The sequence below is a fragment of the Salmo trutta genome, chromosome 30, assembly GCF_901001165.1.
Source record: "Salmo trutta chromosome 30, fSalTru1.1, whole genome shotgun sequence".
Classification (NCBI taxonomy): Eukaryota; Metazoa; Chordata; class Actinopteri; order Salmoniformes; family Salmonidae; genus Salmo; species Salmo trutta.
The window spans coordinates 17,721,804-17,737,880 of NC_042986.1; the positions used below are offsets into that span (position 1 = coordinate 17,721,804).

The 16,077-nt window shown below is 48.3% G+C and overlaps 1 protein-coding gene across 7 annotated transcripts in view; it reads right to left on the minus strand.

The window, feature by feature from the left end:
- The window catches only part of LOC115168148 (signal peptide, CUB and EGF-like domain-containing protein 3), a 101,525-nt gene that overhangs the window by 14,689 nt on the left and 70,759 nt on the right, over nucleotides 1–16,077 (minus strand). For all 7 annotated transcript variants that reach the window (XM_029723130.1, XM_029723136.1, XM_029723135.1 and 4 more), the window contains 2 exons: nucleotides 11,689–11,805; nucleotides 8,576–8,698 (listed from right to left, as the gene is read on the minus strand). In XM_029723130.1, the coding sequence (XP_029578990.1) occupies nucleotides 8,576–8,698; nucleotides 11,689–11,805 (240 nt within the window). The remainder of the gene's footprint in view (nucleotides 1–8,575; nucleotides 8,699–11,688; nucleotides 11,806–16,077) is intronic.

Here is a 16,077-nt window from a genome sequence, read left to right on the forward strand (position 1 = left end):
ATATTCACATTTTTTGTGACTTTAATATTCACATGGAAAAGTCCACAGACCCACTCCAAAAGGCTTTCGGAGCCATCATCGACTCATTGGGTTTTGTCCAACATATCTCCGGATCTACTCACTGCCATAGTCATACTCTGGACCTAGTTTTGTCCCATGGAATAAATATTGTGGATCTTAATGTTTTTCCTCATAATCCTGGCTATCGGACCACCATTTTATTATGTTTGCAATCGCAACAAATAATCAGCTCAGACCCCAACCAGGGATCATCAAAAGCCGTGCTATAAATTCTTGGACAACCCAAAGATTCCTAGATGCCCTTCCAGACTCCCTCCACCTACCCAAGGACGTCAGAGTACAAATATCAGTTAACCACCTAACTGAGGAACTAAATTTAACTTTGCGTAATACCCTAGATGCAGTTGCACCCCTAAAAACAAAAAACAGTTGTCATAAGAAACTAGCTCCCTGGTATACAGAAAATATCAGAGGCCTGAAGCAAGCTTCCAGAAAATTGGAACGGAAATGGCGCTACACCAAACTGGAAGTCTTCCGACTAGCTTGGAAAGACAGTACCGTGCAGTATCGAAGAGCCCTCACTGCTGCTCGATCATCCTATTTTTCCAACTTAATTGAGGAGAATAAGAACAATCCCAAATGTATTTTTGATACTGTCGCAAAGCTAACTAAAATGCAGCATTCCCCAAGAGAGGATGGCTTTCACTTTAGCAGTGATAAATTCATGAACTTCTTTGACGAAAAGATCATGATCATTAGAAAGCAAATTACAGACTCCTCTTTAAATCTGCGTATTTCTCCAAAGCTCAGTTGTCCTGAGTTTGCACAACAGTGCCAGGACCTAGGATCAAAGGGAGCCACTCAAGATTTTTAATACTATATCTCTAGACACATTGATGAAAATAATCAAGGCCTCTAAACCTTCAAGCCGCATACTGGACCATATTCCAACTAAGCTACTGAAAGAGCTGCTTCCTGTGCTTGGCCCTCCTATGTTGAACAAAATGAACGGCTCCCTATCCACCGGATGTGTACCAAAGTCACTAAAAGTGTCAGTAATAAAGCCTCTCTTGAAAAACCCAAACCTTGACCCAGAAAATATAAAAAACTATTGGCCTATATCGAGTCTCCCATTCCTCTCAAAAAATTTTGAAAAAGCTGTTGCGCAGCAACTCACTGCCTTCCTAAAAACAAACAATGTATACGAAACGCTTCAGTCTGGTTTTGGACCCCATCATAGCACTGAGACTGCACTAGTGAAGGTGGTAAATGACCTTTTAATGGCGTCAGACCGAGGCTCTGCATCTGTCCTCGTGCTCCTAGACCTTAGTGCTGCTTTGATACCATCGATCACCACATTCTTTTGGAGAGATTGGAAACCAAATTGGTCTACACGGACAAGTTCTGGCCTGGTTTAGATCTTATCTGTCGGAAAGATATCAATTTGTCTCTGTGGATGGTTTGTCCTCTGACAAATCAACTGTAAATGTCGGTGTTCCTCAAGGTTCCGTTTTAGGACCACTATTGTTTGCACTATATATTTGACCTCTTGGTCACAATGTTAACTTTCACTGCATTTCCGGATGATACACAGCTGTACATTTCGATGAAACATGGTAAAGCCCCAAAATTGCCATCCCTGGACGCCTGTGTTTCAGACATAATGTCACAACTTCCGCCAAGGTCGGTCTCTATCCTTGTTTATGCGGCGTTGGGTGGTCGACGTCACCGGTCTTCTAGCCATCACCGATCCACCTTTCATTTTCCATTTGTTTTGTCTTGTTTTCCCGCACACCTGGTGTGCATTCTCTCATTACTCGTCTTGCCCTCTGTTTCCCCCCATGTCTGTGTGTGGAATTGTTATGTGTAAATGTATGTGTACTCCAGGCTGGTTTGCGCCGGGTTATTGTAACCCGTGTGTGGTTAGTTTACTGAGTGCCGTGTTTTGTTCGCCTCAATAAAGGGCTCTATTTGCTACGCATTTCTGCTCTCCTGCACCTGACTTCCCTGCAGCCAGTTACGCACTCCTTTACAGAATTCCACACCCGAATTATGGAGTCAGCAGGAGCAGGTACCCCTGGTAGCGGAGTCGAGGAGCGCATACAGGAGCACGCGGCGATGCTTCACCATCTTGGCGCCACCATGGACCGCGTTGTCCAGACGATGGACTGCTGGGAGAGACAGGGAGTCCCTCAGCAGCACCGCACCCGGTTCCAGTGGGTGCGTCTCACACTTCCCAGGGAGTACGATGGGATGGCCGCATACTGCCAGGGTTTCCTGCTGCAGCTGGATTTATACCTGGTGACCGTTCACCCGGCTTCCTCAGGCTGAGAGAGGGTGTCCGCCCTCGTCTCGTGCCTCTCGGGGAAAGCTCTGGAGTGGGACAACACTGTGTGGGGAGAAGTATATGCGGCGCTGGACCACTTCGAGGATTTCACCCGTGCTTCCGGGCCGTCTTCGACCACCCGCCCGAGGGTAGAGCGGCAGGTGAACGTCTCTTCCACCTGAGGCAGGGGACGAGGAGCGCCCAGGAGTTCGTGATAGACTTTCGGACCCTGCGCAAGGACGTCCATCGGGAGTTGGCCTGCAGGGACACCACCCTCACTTTGACCAGCTGGTGGACCTGTCCATTCGGCTGGATAACATGCTGGCTACCCGTGGACATCCAGATCGGGATCTGTCGGTTCCATCCCCCAGCACCACCGCTCCGATACCCATGGAGCTGGGAGGTGCTGCGCTCAGGGAGACCGGAGGAGGTTCCTTCACGTGCACCATCTGTGGCCGCAGAGGTCACACTGCCGGTCGGTGTCGGGTTGGTTCCTCTGGGGGTCGAGGCAGCAGGCAGGGCACTCTGGCATCACCCCAGGTGAGCCGGCACCATTCTCACCCAGAGCCCTCTGTTGCACACCTGTTTTTGCATGTTACTTTTCCTGAGTTTTCCCCACATTCCCAGCATAAGGCGCTCGTCGATTCAGGCGCGGCTGGGAATTTCATAGACAGATCATTCACCCATAGTTTAGAGATCCCCATTGTTCCAGTGGCTATGCCCTTCCCAGTTCACGCCTTAGACAGTCGACCAATAGGGTCAGGGTTAATTAGGAAGGCCACTGCTCTTCTGGGCATGGTGACGCAGTGGGGTCACAAGGAGAGAATCAGTCTCTTCCTCATTGACTCTCCTGCGTTTCCCGTGATGCTAGGCATTCCCTGGTTAGCCTGTCATGACCCCACTGTTTCATGGCAGCGGAGGGCTCTCACGTGGTGGTCGCGAGAGTGCTATGGGGGGTGTTTAGGGGTTTCCGTTGGTGCTACTACGGTGGAAAGTCCAGACCAGGTCTCCACCGTGCGCATTCCCACCGAATATTCCGATTTGGCTCTCGCCTTCTCCAAGAAGAAGGCGACTCAATTATCACCCCATCGTCGGGGGGATTGTGCGATAAACCTCCAGGTAGATGCCGCACTTCCTAGGAGTCACGTGTATCCCCTGTCACAGGCGGAGACGGCGGCTATGGAGACATATGTCTCCGAATCTCTGCGTCAGGGGTACATTCGGTGCTCCACTTCACCCGCCTCCTCGAGTTTCTTTTTTGTGAAGAAGAAGGAGGGATGTTCTGCGCCCGTGTATTGACTATCGAGCCCTAAACCAGATCACTGTGAAGTACAGTTACCTGCTACCTCTCATAGCCACAGCAATTGAGTCAATGCATGGGGTGCGCTTCTTCACGAAACTAGATCTCAGGAATGCTTACAACCTGGTGCGTATCCAGGATGGAGACAAGTGGAAGACAGCGTTCAGTACCACCTCAGGGCATAATGAGTACCTCGTCATGCCATACGGGTTGATGAATGCTCCATCAGTCTTCCAAGCCTTTGTGGACGAGATTTTCAGGGACCTGCACGGGCAGGGTATAGTGGTGTATATCGATGACATTCTGATATACTTCGCTGCACGCGCCGAGCATGTGTCCTTGGTGCGCAAGGTGCTTGGTCGACTGTTGGAGCATGACCTGTATGTCAAGTGCCTGTTTTTCCAGCAGTCCGTCTCCTTCCTAGGATACCGCATTTCCACCTAAGGGGTGGAGATGGAGAGTGACCGCATTTCAGCCGTGCGTAATTGGCCGACTCCCACCACGGTAAAGGAGGTGCAGCGGTTTCTAGGGTTTGCCAATTACTACTGGAGATTTATCCAGGGTTTTGGTCAGGTAGCGGCTCCCATTACCTCACTGCTAAAGGGGGGTCTGGTTCGGTTGCAGTGGTCGGCTGAGGCGGATAGGGCTTTTGGTCACCTAAGGGCTCTGTTTACCTCGGCGCCCGTGCTGGCCCATCCGCATCCCTCTTTGGGGTTCACGGTGGAGGTGGACGCGTCCGAGGCTGGGATAGGAGCCGTGCTCTCTCAGCGCTCGGGCACGCCACCGAAGCTCTGCCCCTGTGCCTTCTTCTCGAAGAAGCTCAGCCCGGCCGATCGAAACTATGATGTGGGGGACTGGGAGCTGTTGGCTGTCGTCAAAGCGCTGAAGACGTGAAGACATTGGCTTGAGGGGGCTAAACACAATTTTCTCATCTGGACTGATCACCGCAACCTGGAGTACATTCGGGCAGAGAGGAGACTGAATCCTCGTCAGGCAAGGTGGGCCATGTTTTTCACCGTTTTGTTTTCACCCTTTCCTACAGACCAGGTTCCCAGTTTGTGAAGGCAGACGTACTGTCCCGGCTGTATGACACATAGGAGCAGCCCATGGATCCTACCTCCATACTCCCGGCCTCCTGCCTGGTGGTGCCGATAGTATGAGAGCTGGACGCGGACATTGAGCAGGCGTTACGTGCAGAGCCCGCTCCCCTCCAGTGTCCCGCTGGGCGTCTGTACGTTCCGTCTGCTGTCCGTGACCGGCTGATCTATTGGGCTCACACGTCCCCCTCCTCTGGTCATCCAGGGATCGGTCGGACAGTGCGCTGTTTGAGTGGGGAGTACTGGTGGTCCACCTTGCATAAGGACGTGAGGGTTTATGTTTCCTCCTGCTCGGTGTGCGCCCAGTGTAAGGCTCCTAGGCACCTGCCCAGAGGGAAGCTACACCCCTTACCCGTTCCACAACGGCCTTGGTCGCACCTGTCGATTGATTTTCTTACCGATCTCCCCCCTCACAGGGTAACACCACGATCCTGGTTGTTGTGGACTGTTTCTCTAAGTCCTGCTGTCTCCTCTCTCTGCCCGGTCTCCCTACGGCCCTACAGACTGCGGAGGCCTTGTTTATGCACGTCTTCCGGCACTACGGGGTGCCTTGAGGATATAATGTCTGATCGAGGTCCCCAGTTCACTTCGAGGGTCTGGAGGGCGTTCATGGAACGTCTGGGGGTCTCGGTCAGCCTTACCTCGGGTTTTCACCCCGAGAGTAACGGGCAAGTGGAGAGTGAACCAGGATGTGGGCAGGTTTCTGCGGTCTTATTGCCAGGACCGGCTGGGGGAGTGGGCGGCATTCATGCCCTGGGTCGAGATGGCTCAGAACTCGCTCCACCACTCCTCCACTAACCTTTCCCCCTTCCAGTGCGTACTGGGGTACCAGCCGGTTCTGGCGCCTTGGCATCAGAGTCAGACCGAAGCTCCTGCGGTGGACGACTGGTTCAGGCGCGCGGAGGAGACATGGAACGCCGCCCATGTTCACCTCCAGCAGGCCGTGCTGCGCCAGAAAACCAGTGCAGACCGTCACCGCAGTGAGGCCCTGATGTTCGCACTGGGGGACCGGGTCTGGCTCTCGACCCGAAACCTGCCCCTCCGCCTGCCCTGCCGGAATGTGGGTCCGCGGTTTGTGAGGCCATTTAAAGTCCTGAGGAGACTGAACGAGGTTAGTTACAGGTTACAGCTTCCCCCCCATTACCGTATTAACCCCTCGTTCCATGTGTCTCTCCTCAGGCCGGTGGTGGCTGGCCCGGTCCAGGAGCGTGAGGTGCGGGAGGTTCCTCCACCCCCTCTGGACATCGAGGGGGTCCCGGCGTACTCCGTTCAATCCATACTGGATTCGAGGCGTTGGGCGAGGGGCCTTCAGTACCTTGTGGAGTGGGAGGTGTACGGACCGGAGGAGAGGTGCTGGGTCCCAGTGGAGGACGTGTTGGACCCTTCAATGCTGCGGGAGTTCCACCGTCTCCGGCCGGATCGCCCTGCGCCTCGCCCTGCGGGTCGTCCCCGAGGCCAGTGTCGGCGCACTGCTGGAGCCGCGCATCAAGAGGGGGATACTGTCATGACTTCCGCCGAGGTCGGTCCCTCTCCTTGTTCGGGCGACATTCGGCGGTCGACGTCACCGGTCTTCAAGCCATCGCCGATCCACCTTTCATTTTCCATTTGTTTTGTCTTGTTTTCCCACACACCTGGTTTGCATTCCCTCATTACTTGTCTTGCATATAACTCTCTGTTTCCCCCCATGTCTGTGTGTGGAATTGTTATGTGTTAATGTATGTGTACTCCAGGCTGGTTTGCGCCGGGTTATTGTAACCCGTGTGTGGTTAGTTTTCTGAGTGCCGTGTTTTGTTCGCCTCAATAAAGGGCTCCGTTTGCTACGCATTTCTGCTCTCCTGTGCCTGACTTCCCTGCAGCCAGTTACGCACTCCTTTACACATAAGGAAGTGGATGGCGGCAAATGTTTTACTTTTAAACTCAGACAAAACAGAGATGCTAGTTCTAGGTCCCAAGAAACAAAGAGATCTTCTGTTGGATCGGACAATTAATCTTGATGGTTATACAGTCGTCTCAAATAAAACTGTGAAGAACCTCAGCGTTACTCTGGACCCTGATCTCTCTTTTGACGAACATACCAAGACTGTTTCAAGGACAGCTTTTTTCCATCTACGTAACATTACAAAAATCAGAAACTTTCTGTCCAAAAATGATAAAGAAAAATGTATTTGTGCATTTGTTACTTCTAGATTAGACTACTGCAATGCTCTACTTTCCGGCTACCCGGATAAAGCACTAAATACACTTCAGTTAGTGCTAAACACGGCTGCTAGAATCTTGACTAGAACCAAAAAATGTGATCATATTACTCCAGTGCTAGCCTCTCTACACTGGCTTCCTGTTAAGGCTAGGGCTGACTTCAAGGTTTTATTGCTAACCTACAAAGCATTACATGGGCTTGCTCCTACCTAACTTTCCAATTTAGTCCTGCCATATATTTGTTTTTTATTTAACCTTTATTGAACTAGGCAAGTCAGTTAAGAACAAATTCTTATTTACAATGACAGCCTAGGAACAGTGGGTTAACTGCCTTGTTCAGGGGCAGTACGACAGATTTTTACCTTGTCAGCTTGAGGATTTGATCCAGCAATCTTTCGGGTTACTGGCCAAACGCTCTAACCAATAGGCTACCTGCCGCCCCGTATATACCTACACGTACGCTATGGTCACAAGATGCAGGCCTCCATATTGTCCCTAGAATTTCTAAGCAAACAGCTGGAGGCAGGGCTTTCTCCTATAGAGCTCCATTTTAATGGAATGGTCTGCCTATCCATGTGAGAGAAGCAGACTTGGTCTCGACCTTTAAGTCTTTATTGAAGACTCATCTCTTTAGTAGGTCCTATGATTGAGTGTAGTCTGGCCCAGGGTTGTGAAGGTGAACAGAAAGGCACTGGAGGAACGAACCACCCTTGCTGTCTCTGCCTGGCCGGTTCCCCTCTCTCCACTGGGATTCTCTGCCTCTAACCCTATTACGTGGGCAGAGTCACTGGCTTACTGGCGCTCTTCCATGCCGTCCCTAGGAATGGTGCGTCACTTGAGTGGGTTGAGTCACTAATGTCATCTTCATGTCCGGGTTGGCGCCCCCCTCGGGTTCATGCCATGGGGGAGAACTTCGTGGGCTATACTCAGCCTTGTCTCAGGGTAGTAAAAGTTGGTGGTTGAAGCTATCCCTCTAGTGGTGTGGGGGCTGTGCTTTGGTAAAGTGGGTGGACTACCTGGCCCGATGAATCCTTGCTGTCCCCAGTCCACCTGGTCATGCTGCTGCTCCAGTTTCAAATGTTCTGCTTGCAGCTATGGAACCCTATCCTGTTCACCAGACGTGCTACCTTGTCCCGGACCTGCTGTTTTTGACTCTCTCTCTCTCTACCGCACCTGCTGTCTCTAACTCTGAATGATCGGCTATGAAAAGCCAACTGACATTTACTCCTGCGGTGCTGACCTGTTGCACCCTCTACAACCACTGTGATTATTATTATTTGGCCCTGATGGTCATCTATGAACATTTGAACATCTTGGCCATGTTCTATTATAATCTCCACCCGGCACAGCCAGAAGGAGACTGGCCACCCCTCAGTGCTTGGTTCCTCTTTAGGTTTATTCCTAGGTTCCTGCCTTTCTAGGGAGTTTTTCCTAGCCACCGTGCTTCTACATCTGCATTGATTGCTGTTTGGGGTTTTAGGCTGGGTTTCTGTACAGCACTTTGTGACATTGGCTGATGTAAAAAGGGCTTCATAAATACATTTGATTGATTGATTGATTGACCATAATTTCCATGACTTGGAACCAAACCATGTTTCAATCTTCTGACCACTGGGTGGCAGTGTTGCTACATACCAATGCAGTCCTTCTTGTTCCAGTGAAGCTTGTATCCAGGTGGACAGGTACACTCGTAGCTGCCCAGAGTGTTTACACAGCCATATTTACAGCCACCGCGGTTTATACTGCACTCATCAATATCTGCAAAGGGAAGAAGACAGTTATGACCATGTATGTCTAGACACAGAGTCTAATACACTCTTTTACATTTTAGCAGACACTTATCCAGAGCGACTTCCAGACACTCACCTAGTCAGCTCAGGCTTTCAAACCATCGACCTTTCAGTTACTGACACAATCCTCTTAAACGCTAGGCTACCTGCTGTCCCACACTCATATGAGTGGAAATCCAAAACACACCAAACGCATAGACATATGCACAAACACTCACTCAGTCACTCAGTCACTCACTCAGTAAACCTGGTTGCAAGAGAAGAAATAACATCAATATAACTGAGCTATCATGATAGATGAGAGAGAATAATTGAAAGAAACAAACGAGAATGTGTTCTGACAGCTGCAAATGAACAGAGTTTCTGTGAAGTCAATTCTACTGTCAGTGATCACTACTACAGAAGACGAATGTGTGTTTTGGTAAACCAGGCTGATTGCTCATTTGAAGTCTAATCCAGGGCATGTGATATCACTGCTCTGCATTTCCCCTTAGTCGAAACTTCAACTTCTCTTCCCCCAAAGCTCACTCTCTTTGGGAAGAAGAATATTTGGAGGGACTTTGCAGAGCCAAATAGGAGTAAATTATAATCACTTTTTAACACATAGAAACCAAAACCACTCAAACCATACAGGAACCAGATGGAGGTTGCCTAGGAACCCAGACAGAAAATGACTTTATTAGTGTGATGAGGGGGACAAGGCAAGGCAGTGTGGCTCGGGGCTGAGCGCTCAGCCAGGCTAAGTGACAGGGACACCAGCAGAGGAACACAGATAATGACAGTGATTGATGATGTGGCCTGCAGATAGAAACTGTTCCTCCCTGTTCTGTACAGCGTGAATAAAAACAGCCTGCGAGCCTCCAGTGCTCTGTCCTGCCATGGAGATGATGACTTCATCAAGAGTGTTTGGCTGGTGTTGAGTTGCCAGGTCCGCTCAATGCAAAGGAGATGCATCCGTCCGTCAAACAACTCGTCTGAAGTCTAACCTTCATGTTGAAGAACTCCATTTAAATAATAGAGAGCGGGAGATGGAGAGAGAATCACTTCTCTATGCCAAGCAAAGTTTATTTTTTCCTCTTATTCTTCTCAAGCTTGAAATGTGAATAGACTTTGAGTATGCTTTTATCAAGCCATCTCTAGAGCTAGCTCTGTCTGTTTCTGTTTCTGCATCCTCAGAGGAAATCAACTCATGTATCCCAGAGGCCAATGTAGGACGGGAACATAAGGGGGGAGAGTCAAAGAGAGAAGTAAAAGACTTTCAGATTGGCATGCATGCTGACAATTGTATGTGGCTGCTATCATCCGCTGGTGTCGAAGGCATTACTCCAATTCCAGGGGGGGAACAAAAAGAAATATGAAAATAAGCTAGCTCAGCTGGCGGCTCTTGCTTTCTTCAATAGACATCAATACCTGTCATCTCCCTGACACGCAGACACACATTCTTCTGCCCCGAACTCCGGTGAGACTGAGAGGCTATAGAATAGGCTAATCACAGTTTGACTGTGAAGGTCAACAGTAGACAGACAGCACCACGTCTGTAGAGCATAGATCGTGGGCTGTACAGCATTGATCTAGGGCTGTTCGCTATAATGGGGTACCTTGTCTCAAAGATAGGTTCTTTGGGACCTTTCTTGTCTTCATTAGTCTACTCAATACTTATCACGTGATTGTAACCGAGTCAAATAGAACATGTATATAAATTGTATCTTAGTGATCAAATATCAACTTGGTTTTATGTAAACAACATATTGATTGATTCAGATGGATTTATCATGTACCAGACAGTAACATCTATCAACTCTGTAGCTAGCGTGCCACCTCATATCATGCCTCTCACTTTAACACACACAGTGCAACTCTAACGTGATGTTTTTATAATGGCTTGGAGGAGAGTGTCTCTCTCAGATGTCAGCTGAAGCCAGTCATGACAGGCCTCCACACTTTCCTTGACAGCAGGTCACTGACCTTATAGGGGTTGTTTGGGGTGAGTCCATTGTTAAGCACTGAGCAGCAGTCTCTGGAGTGTTTGGGAGCTATGTTTCAACTGATAAGCTACGGCGGGGAATAACACAACCTTGGTCACTGCTGAAGAAGAGGAGGTGCATGGGAAGCAACATAAATCTCAGGGTTATCTAACAGTTCTGATGGGAGAGAAGAGGGAGGGAAGAGTCATTCATCATTAGGAGGACTCTACAATGGCTCACAGATACACACACAGCTCTTATGCCAGGCAATTTTCCTGCCCTCTCCATCCCTCTCACTCACACATATTACTACATTCCATGTCCTGGAAATATGCTATCATAACATGGCTGCCTTGGTAGACTTGTCAAAACGAACAAGAATGGAGAAGAAATAATTGCAATGTGTTTTGTGTGTGTCTATAGGCTCTCTCTCTCTCTCTCTTTCTAACCTACACCTCCTCTGAGAGGCCCTCAGACTCTGGAGACGGCAGCAGATTCAGAGTTGTGATACACAGACCATGAAAGGGTCGCTGAAACAGCCTGATGCGCTCAAGCGGGCTCCCCTCTCTCTCTGCCCTGCAGATCTGGCACACACCAGCCGCCTGGAACACGAGACTGCCTCCTTTATTTCTACCACCCTGGACTTTACCACAGCATCAAGCACATAACTCTTACAATAATTGTTTGTTTAGTGACACAGGTGGAGTCATGTGTGCTACTGTGTACTACTCATGTCACAAAAATCAAGTCTTCCTTCATCTTGGGGTTGCTAGCATTAGACTTGACTGGTCTGGTAAGCAATATGAACTAGGGAGCCATACAAACAGGCTACAAAAAAACAAGTTGCTATAGAAGCTAGCTGAAGTAATGATCATGAAGATTCAAGTTCTTATGGATAACTTTGCAGGCAGGTGTGGTTTCTAGAGAAAGTGAGGTGGACTGTGTGAATAATGGTGTACAGACACGTGGAGAAGGGGAATAAGTGTCACCTCACCTCCACAATGTGCCAGACCGTAGAGAACATAGCCTTTATGACAGAAGCACTGGAAGCTGCCAGGGGAGTTGACGCAGGAATGGTCACACGTCCGGTCAAAAGAACACTCGTCAATGTCTGGGAAGGGGGGAATATACAGAGAGACAGGTATAAGTTCACATTATTCACTTACACAACTTCTCAAAACTCATTTGAGATTTTATAATAGAAAAAAAATAATATATATATATATATATATATATATATATATATATATATATATATATATATGACGACTTGGATTAGAAATAAATTGCAATGGGACACAGCAAAATAAATAAATAATGTTTTTTAAATTGAATACCATTTTGTTTGGTATGAGACATTGGTTGCCAGTCTGAGCAGTAGCAAGACTGTTTCACCTACTGATAACAGGAGCTTTGGGCCATTTTTCAATTCCCAAGATACCTGTCAATCATTTCACTATACCACTGTTTCTTCCATTAAAAAATGGAAAATAACCATTTAATGAAACTCACTATCTCAAATGTCTTATTATTGTGTTCTGAAGCCAAGTGGAAATCATTTGTCTGAGAAGCAGTCCTGCTTATCTAGGAATGTGCTGAAACGTGAGACCAGAGAGGGGTCATGAATCTGTCCATCAAAAGAATCTCACCAGCCATCTTCCCTGACCCTGACCCCAGGCCCACCACCTTGCACTGGGTGCACGAGAATAACTTCCTGTCTGTTGTTACTTCCTCTATCCTTATTCCCTGCCGGACTTTATCAGATAATTGGAACACCACTGGACTCTCATAAATGTACCTCTGATATCACTCTCCATGCCTGTGAATAAAAATGGAGCCCTGGCTGAGACCATTAAAATAATAAGGTGGAGGACATTTGGGTTCGGTAGCCTACTATCCAATGTTTAAATGTCAGCAATTACATATGTCAAGTCCAGACAGCGTCTACAGAGAAGAGAGCTGGGAACTGGAGAGAACGGGGCCTAGTTACATCTTTACTGGAACTTTAATTGGCTAAATTGAAAAGGATAGAAAATGTAGGGAGGTTCCCAGGCATTTCATAGTCTATATTCTCCCCATCCTGAACTTTGTCTTACCTGGCTCTAAGGCACTGTCAGCCCAACATCAAAAAGATCATAATGGTTTGATAGTATACATTACATGGCAATTATAGGAATACTGCTAAAGCTAAAAAATACTGGGTTACCAAGAACAAGAAGGAAGATATTGACTTTGTAAGCTGCAATATAGGGCATTTCTTTCTCTTTTTACCTTCTAGCACAGTGGACATCCCCAAATGTTCATACTTGAGGCGTAATCCCTTATACCATTGAACTCTGTCCAGCCTTGAGAGAGAAGTTACTAGTCTAGGGATGCGTCACAAATGGCACACCATTTCCTATTTATTGCAGTACTTTTGACCAGAGCACATAGGGCGCCATTATATGGGGAATAGGGTGCTATTTGAGACACAGCCAAGGAGTTTTGGCAAGCCTCTTGTGAGAATACCTCCAACCAAAGATGTGGGATTGGGTTGAGATTAAACAACTATTAAGTGATCAGCTTTCAAAAGTGTAGACAGGGTGTCTTCAGTGCTTCAGGAGGAACACAGGGTGATGTCGAAAGTTTCAAAAACCCCTAAAAGGCAACTTGGCATAAAGAGTAGATATTCATCCAGCTAAAGAAGTGGAAGTCATCCCCACTATGTTCACTTTGTGAACTCTTTCACAATAACTTGAATGGAATCTTATAGTGTTATTGTTTTACACTGGGCCACTGAGAAATGAGAGATGCAGAGCGATTCATTTTATGTATAACCACATTGGTTTATTATTTTGGGGCTAAATAAAGCTAGCTTTTACTGAGCTCGCAACTCCAAAGTCAAAAATAGAAATGAACTAGAATCATTTGTTTTGTTTGAAGGCACTCTTCTGGGATATTGGGATGCTAGCCACTATCTCAGGACTGGTGTTGACTGGGGACATGCTTTGCTGCTGGGACATACTCTACTCATCTCTGATCAATAGGATTCAATGGGAAGAAGCAACCTGCAATGGTGTATTGTACTGCACTGTACAAAGCAAGCGATGGGCTTGGATGTGTCAGGATGCCTGGGACTATGGTCGTTGTTTACCAGCAGGTACGGTGAGGTATGCGGGGATTGGCAGGGCTAGAGACCCATGTACGTGCAAGGGGACACGGGACCAGAGATGAGGGACACACTGAAAGAACAGTGGCTGCTGTTTTTGAATAGAATACAGACAGAAACACCCTCGTCTTGCCCTTCAATCTGAACAATCTCACATTTCTGTAAGTGTTATTTATGGGGTGCCAAGCATATCGCCCCTACAGTGTAAGATTGAAAGAGAAAGATGAAAACAAAAAAAAGCTAAGGCCACAGGTTTCTTTCGACAATCCTCCTCCGTCACAGACTCAGTGTCCCAGACTGGCCTACGACTCACCCCATCACCTCCTCTTCCCCCCTCAGTTACACAAAATAACAATCCTTCAGAACAAATAAATGTTACAACAATAGAACAGTGAAACAATGCCTGGCCGAGGCTGTTTATACAGAGTAGATAAGGCCTTTATCAGTGATGCTCCTTCTGAGGGAGACCTAATAGGATCTGATAAGGGCACTCCCACCATGCCCTCATTGGGATCAGCAGGGGGTGGGGGAGGACAGGGGGCAGGAAGGGGTAAGGAATGCCTCCAGGCCCTGGACCTGGCCGGGCCAGACATGTCACGTCTTCATTGATGGGCCACGCGTGGTCCGCTGTCAGCTGGGAAACACTGACCGTTCAAACCAAGATAAAAGGTTGTGAAGTTCAGTTTATATATCCCAACACTGTACTATGCACTTTCTGTACTGTACTAGGTTCTTTTTTTTACAGAATGTTACAGCACAGCCACATCTCTGATAAGGCAGGACTTATTATGATTGAGTTTCTAGCTCTTTTATTCACTCGTGGCACTGGCTTTAAGTGGGTAGATGAGTGTTATTTGGCTTCATGCCCACCACATTTCCTTCTTCCTTTTTGCACCCCAAACTTCCCAATAACAATGGCCAGTCAGGCCAGATCTCAGCTAGCTGGGATATAGATCCTGCTCCAGTCACCCAGCCAGGCCAGATCTCAGCTAGCTGGGATATAGATCCTGCTCCAGTCACCCAGCCAGGCCAGATCTCAGCTAGCTGGGATATAGATCCTGCTCCAGTCACCCAGCCAGGCCAGATCTCAGCTAGCTGGGATATAGATCCTGCTCCAGTCACCCAGCCAGGCCAGATCTCAGCTAGCTGGGATATAGATCCTGCTCCAGTCACCCAGCCAGGCCAGATCTCAGCTAGCTGGGATATAGATCCTGCTCCAGTCACCCAGCCAGGCCAGATCTCAGCTAGCTGGGATATAGATCCTGCTCCAGTCACCCAGTCAGGCCAGATCTCAGCTAGCTGGGATATAGATCCTGCTCCAGTCACCCAGCCAGGCCAGATCTCAGCTAGCTGGGATATAGATCCGGCTCCAGTTACCCAGCCAGGCCAGATCTCAGCTAGCTGGGATATAGATCCTGCTCCAGTCACCCAGCCAGGCCAGATCTCAGCTAGCTGGGATATAGATCCTGCTCCAGTCACCCAGCCAGGCCAGATCTCAGCTAGCTGGGATATAGATCCTGCTCCAGTCACCCAGCCAGGCCAGATCTCAGCTAGCTGGGATATAGATCCTGCTCCAGTCACCCAGCGAGGTCTGGGAAAGTGCTGACCACACACCGCTTAACTAAGAATGAGTATATTGCTGTTGATCTTAGGACATTGTCCACTCAAAAACACAGCTAAGATAAAAATGTCCAAGCAGTATATTCACCCATAAGCCTGTTCAGCTGTGATACTCTGTAGTGCTTGTGGTGGTGTGATGTTTTGTCTGCTATCTGTCTGCTGCATATAAGACGTCACTGTCATTGAGCAAAAGCCAAGTGGTTGGTGCTGGGCTGAAAACCCTGAGGTTCCTAGGCAGCTGCCTGTCATGGAAATACTGTACGGTCATGTGGGACTACCTAAACATGATATCCTGAAGGTCAAAACATCTAATTAAAAATAGGAGGGGGAGGGTAGGTGTCAGAGCACTGGAAAGCCAGCAGTCAACTAGAATCACACTATAGACCTGCTGAAACCTATGGCTCCCTTCCATGGCCCAGTCAGTCAGTCTGCCACCTGCATGTAGAAAACACCCAGAATTACCCTACCAGCTGCACCAACCTGAGAGCAATGTAGAGAAATTAAGCTTTTATTGTTGGGCATGCTCTCTCTACTTCTTTTCAGTTGGCAGGGAGCAAGGGAGAGATAGGGATAGGAGCATGAGGAAGAGTAGACTAGACAGATGAGTGTGCAGCA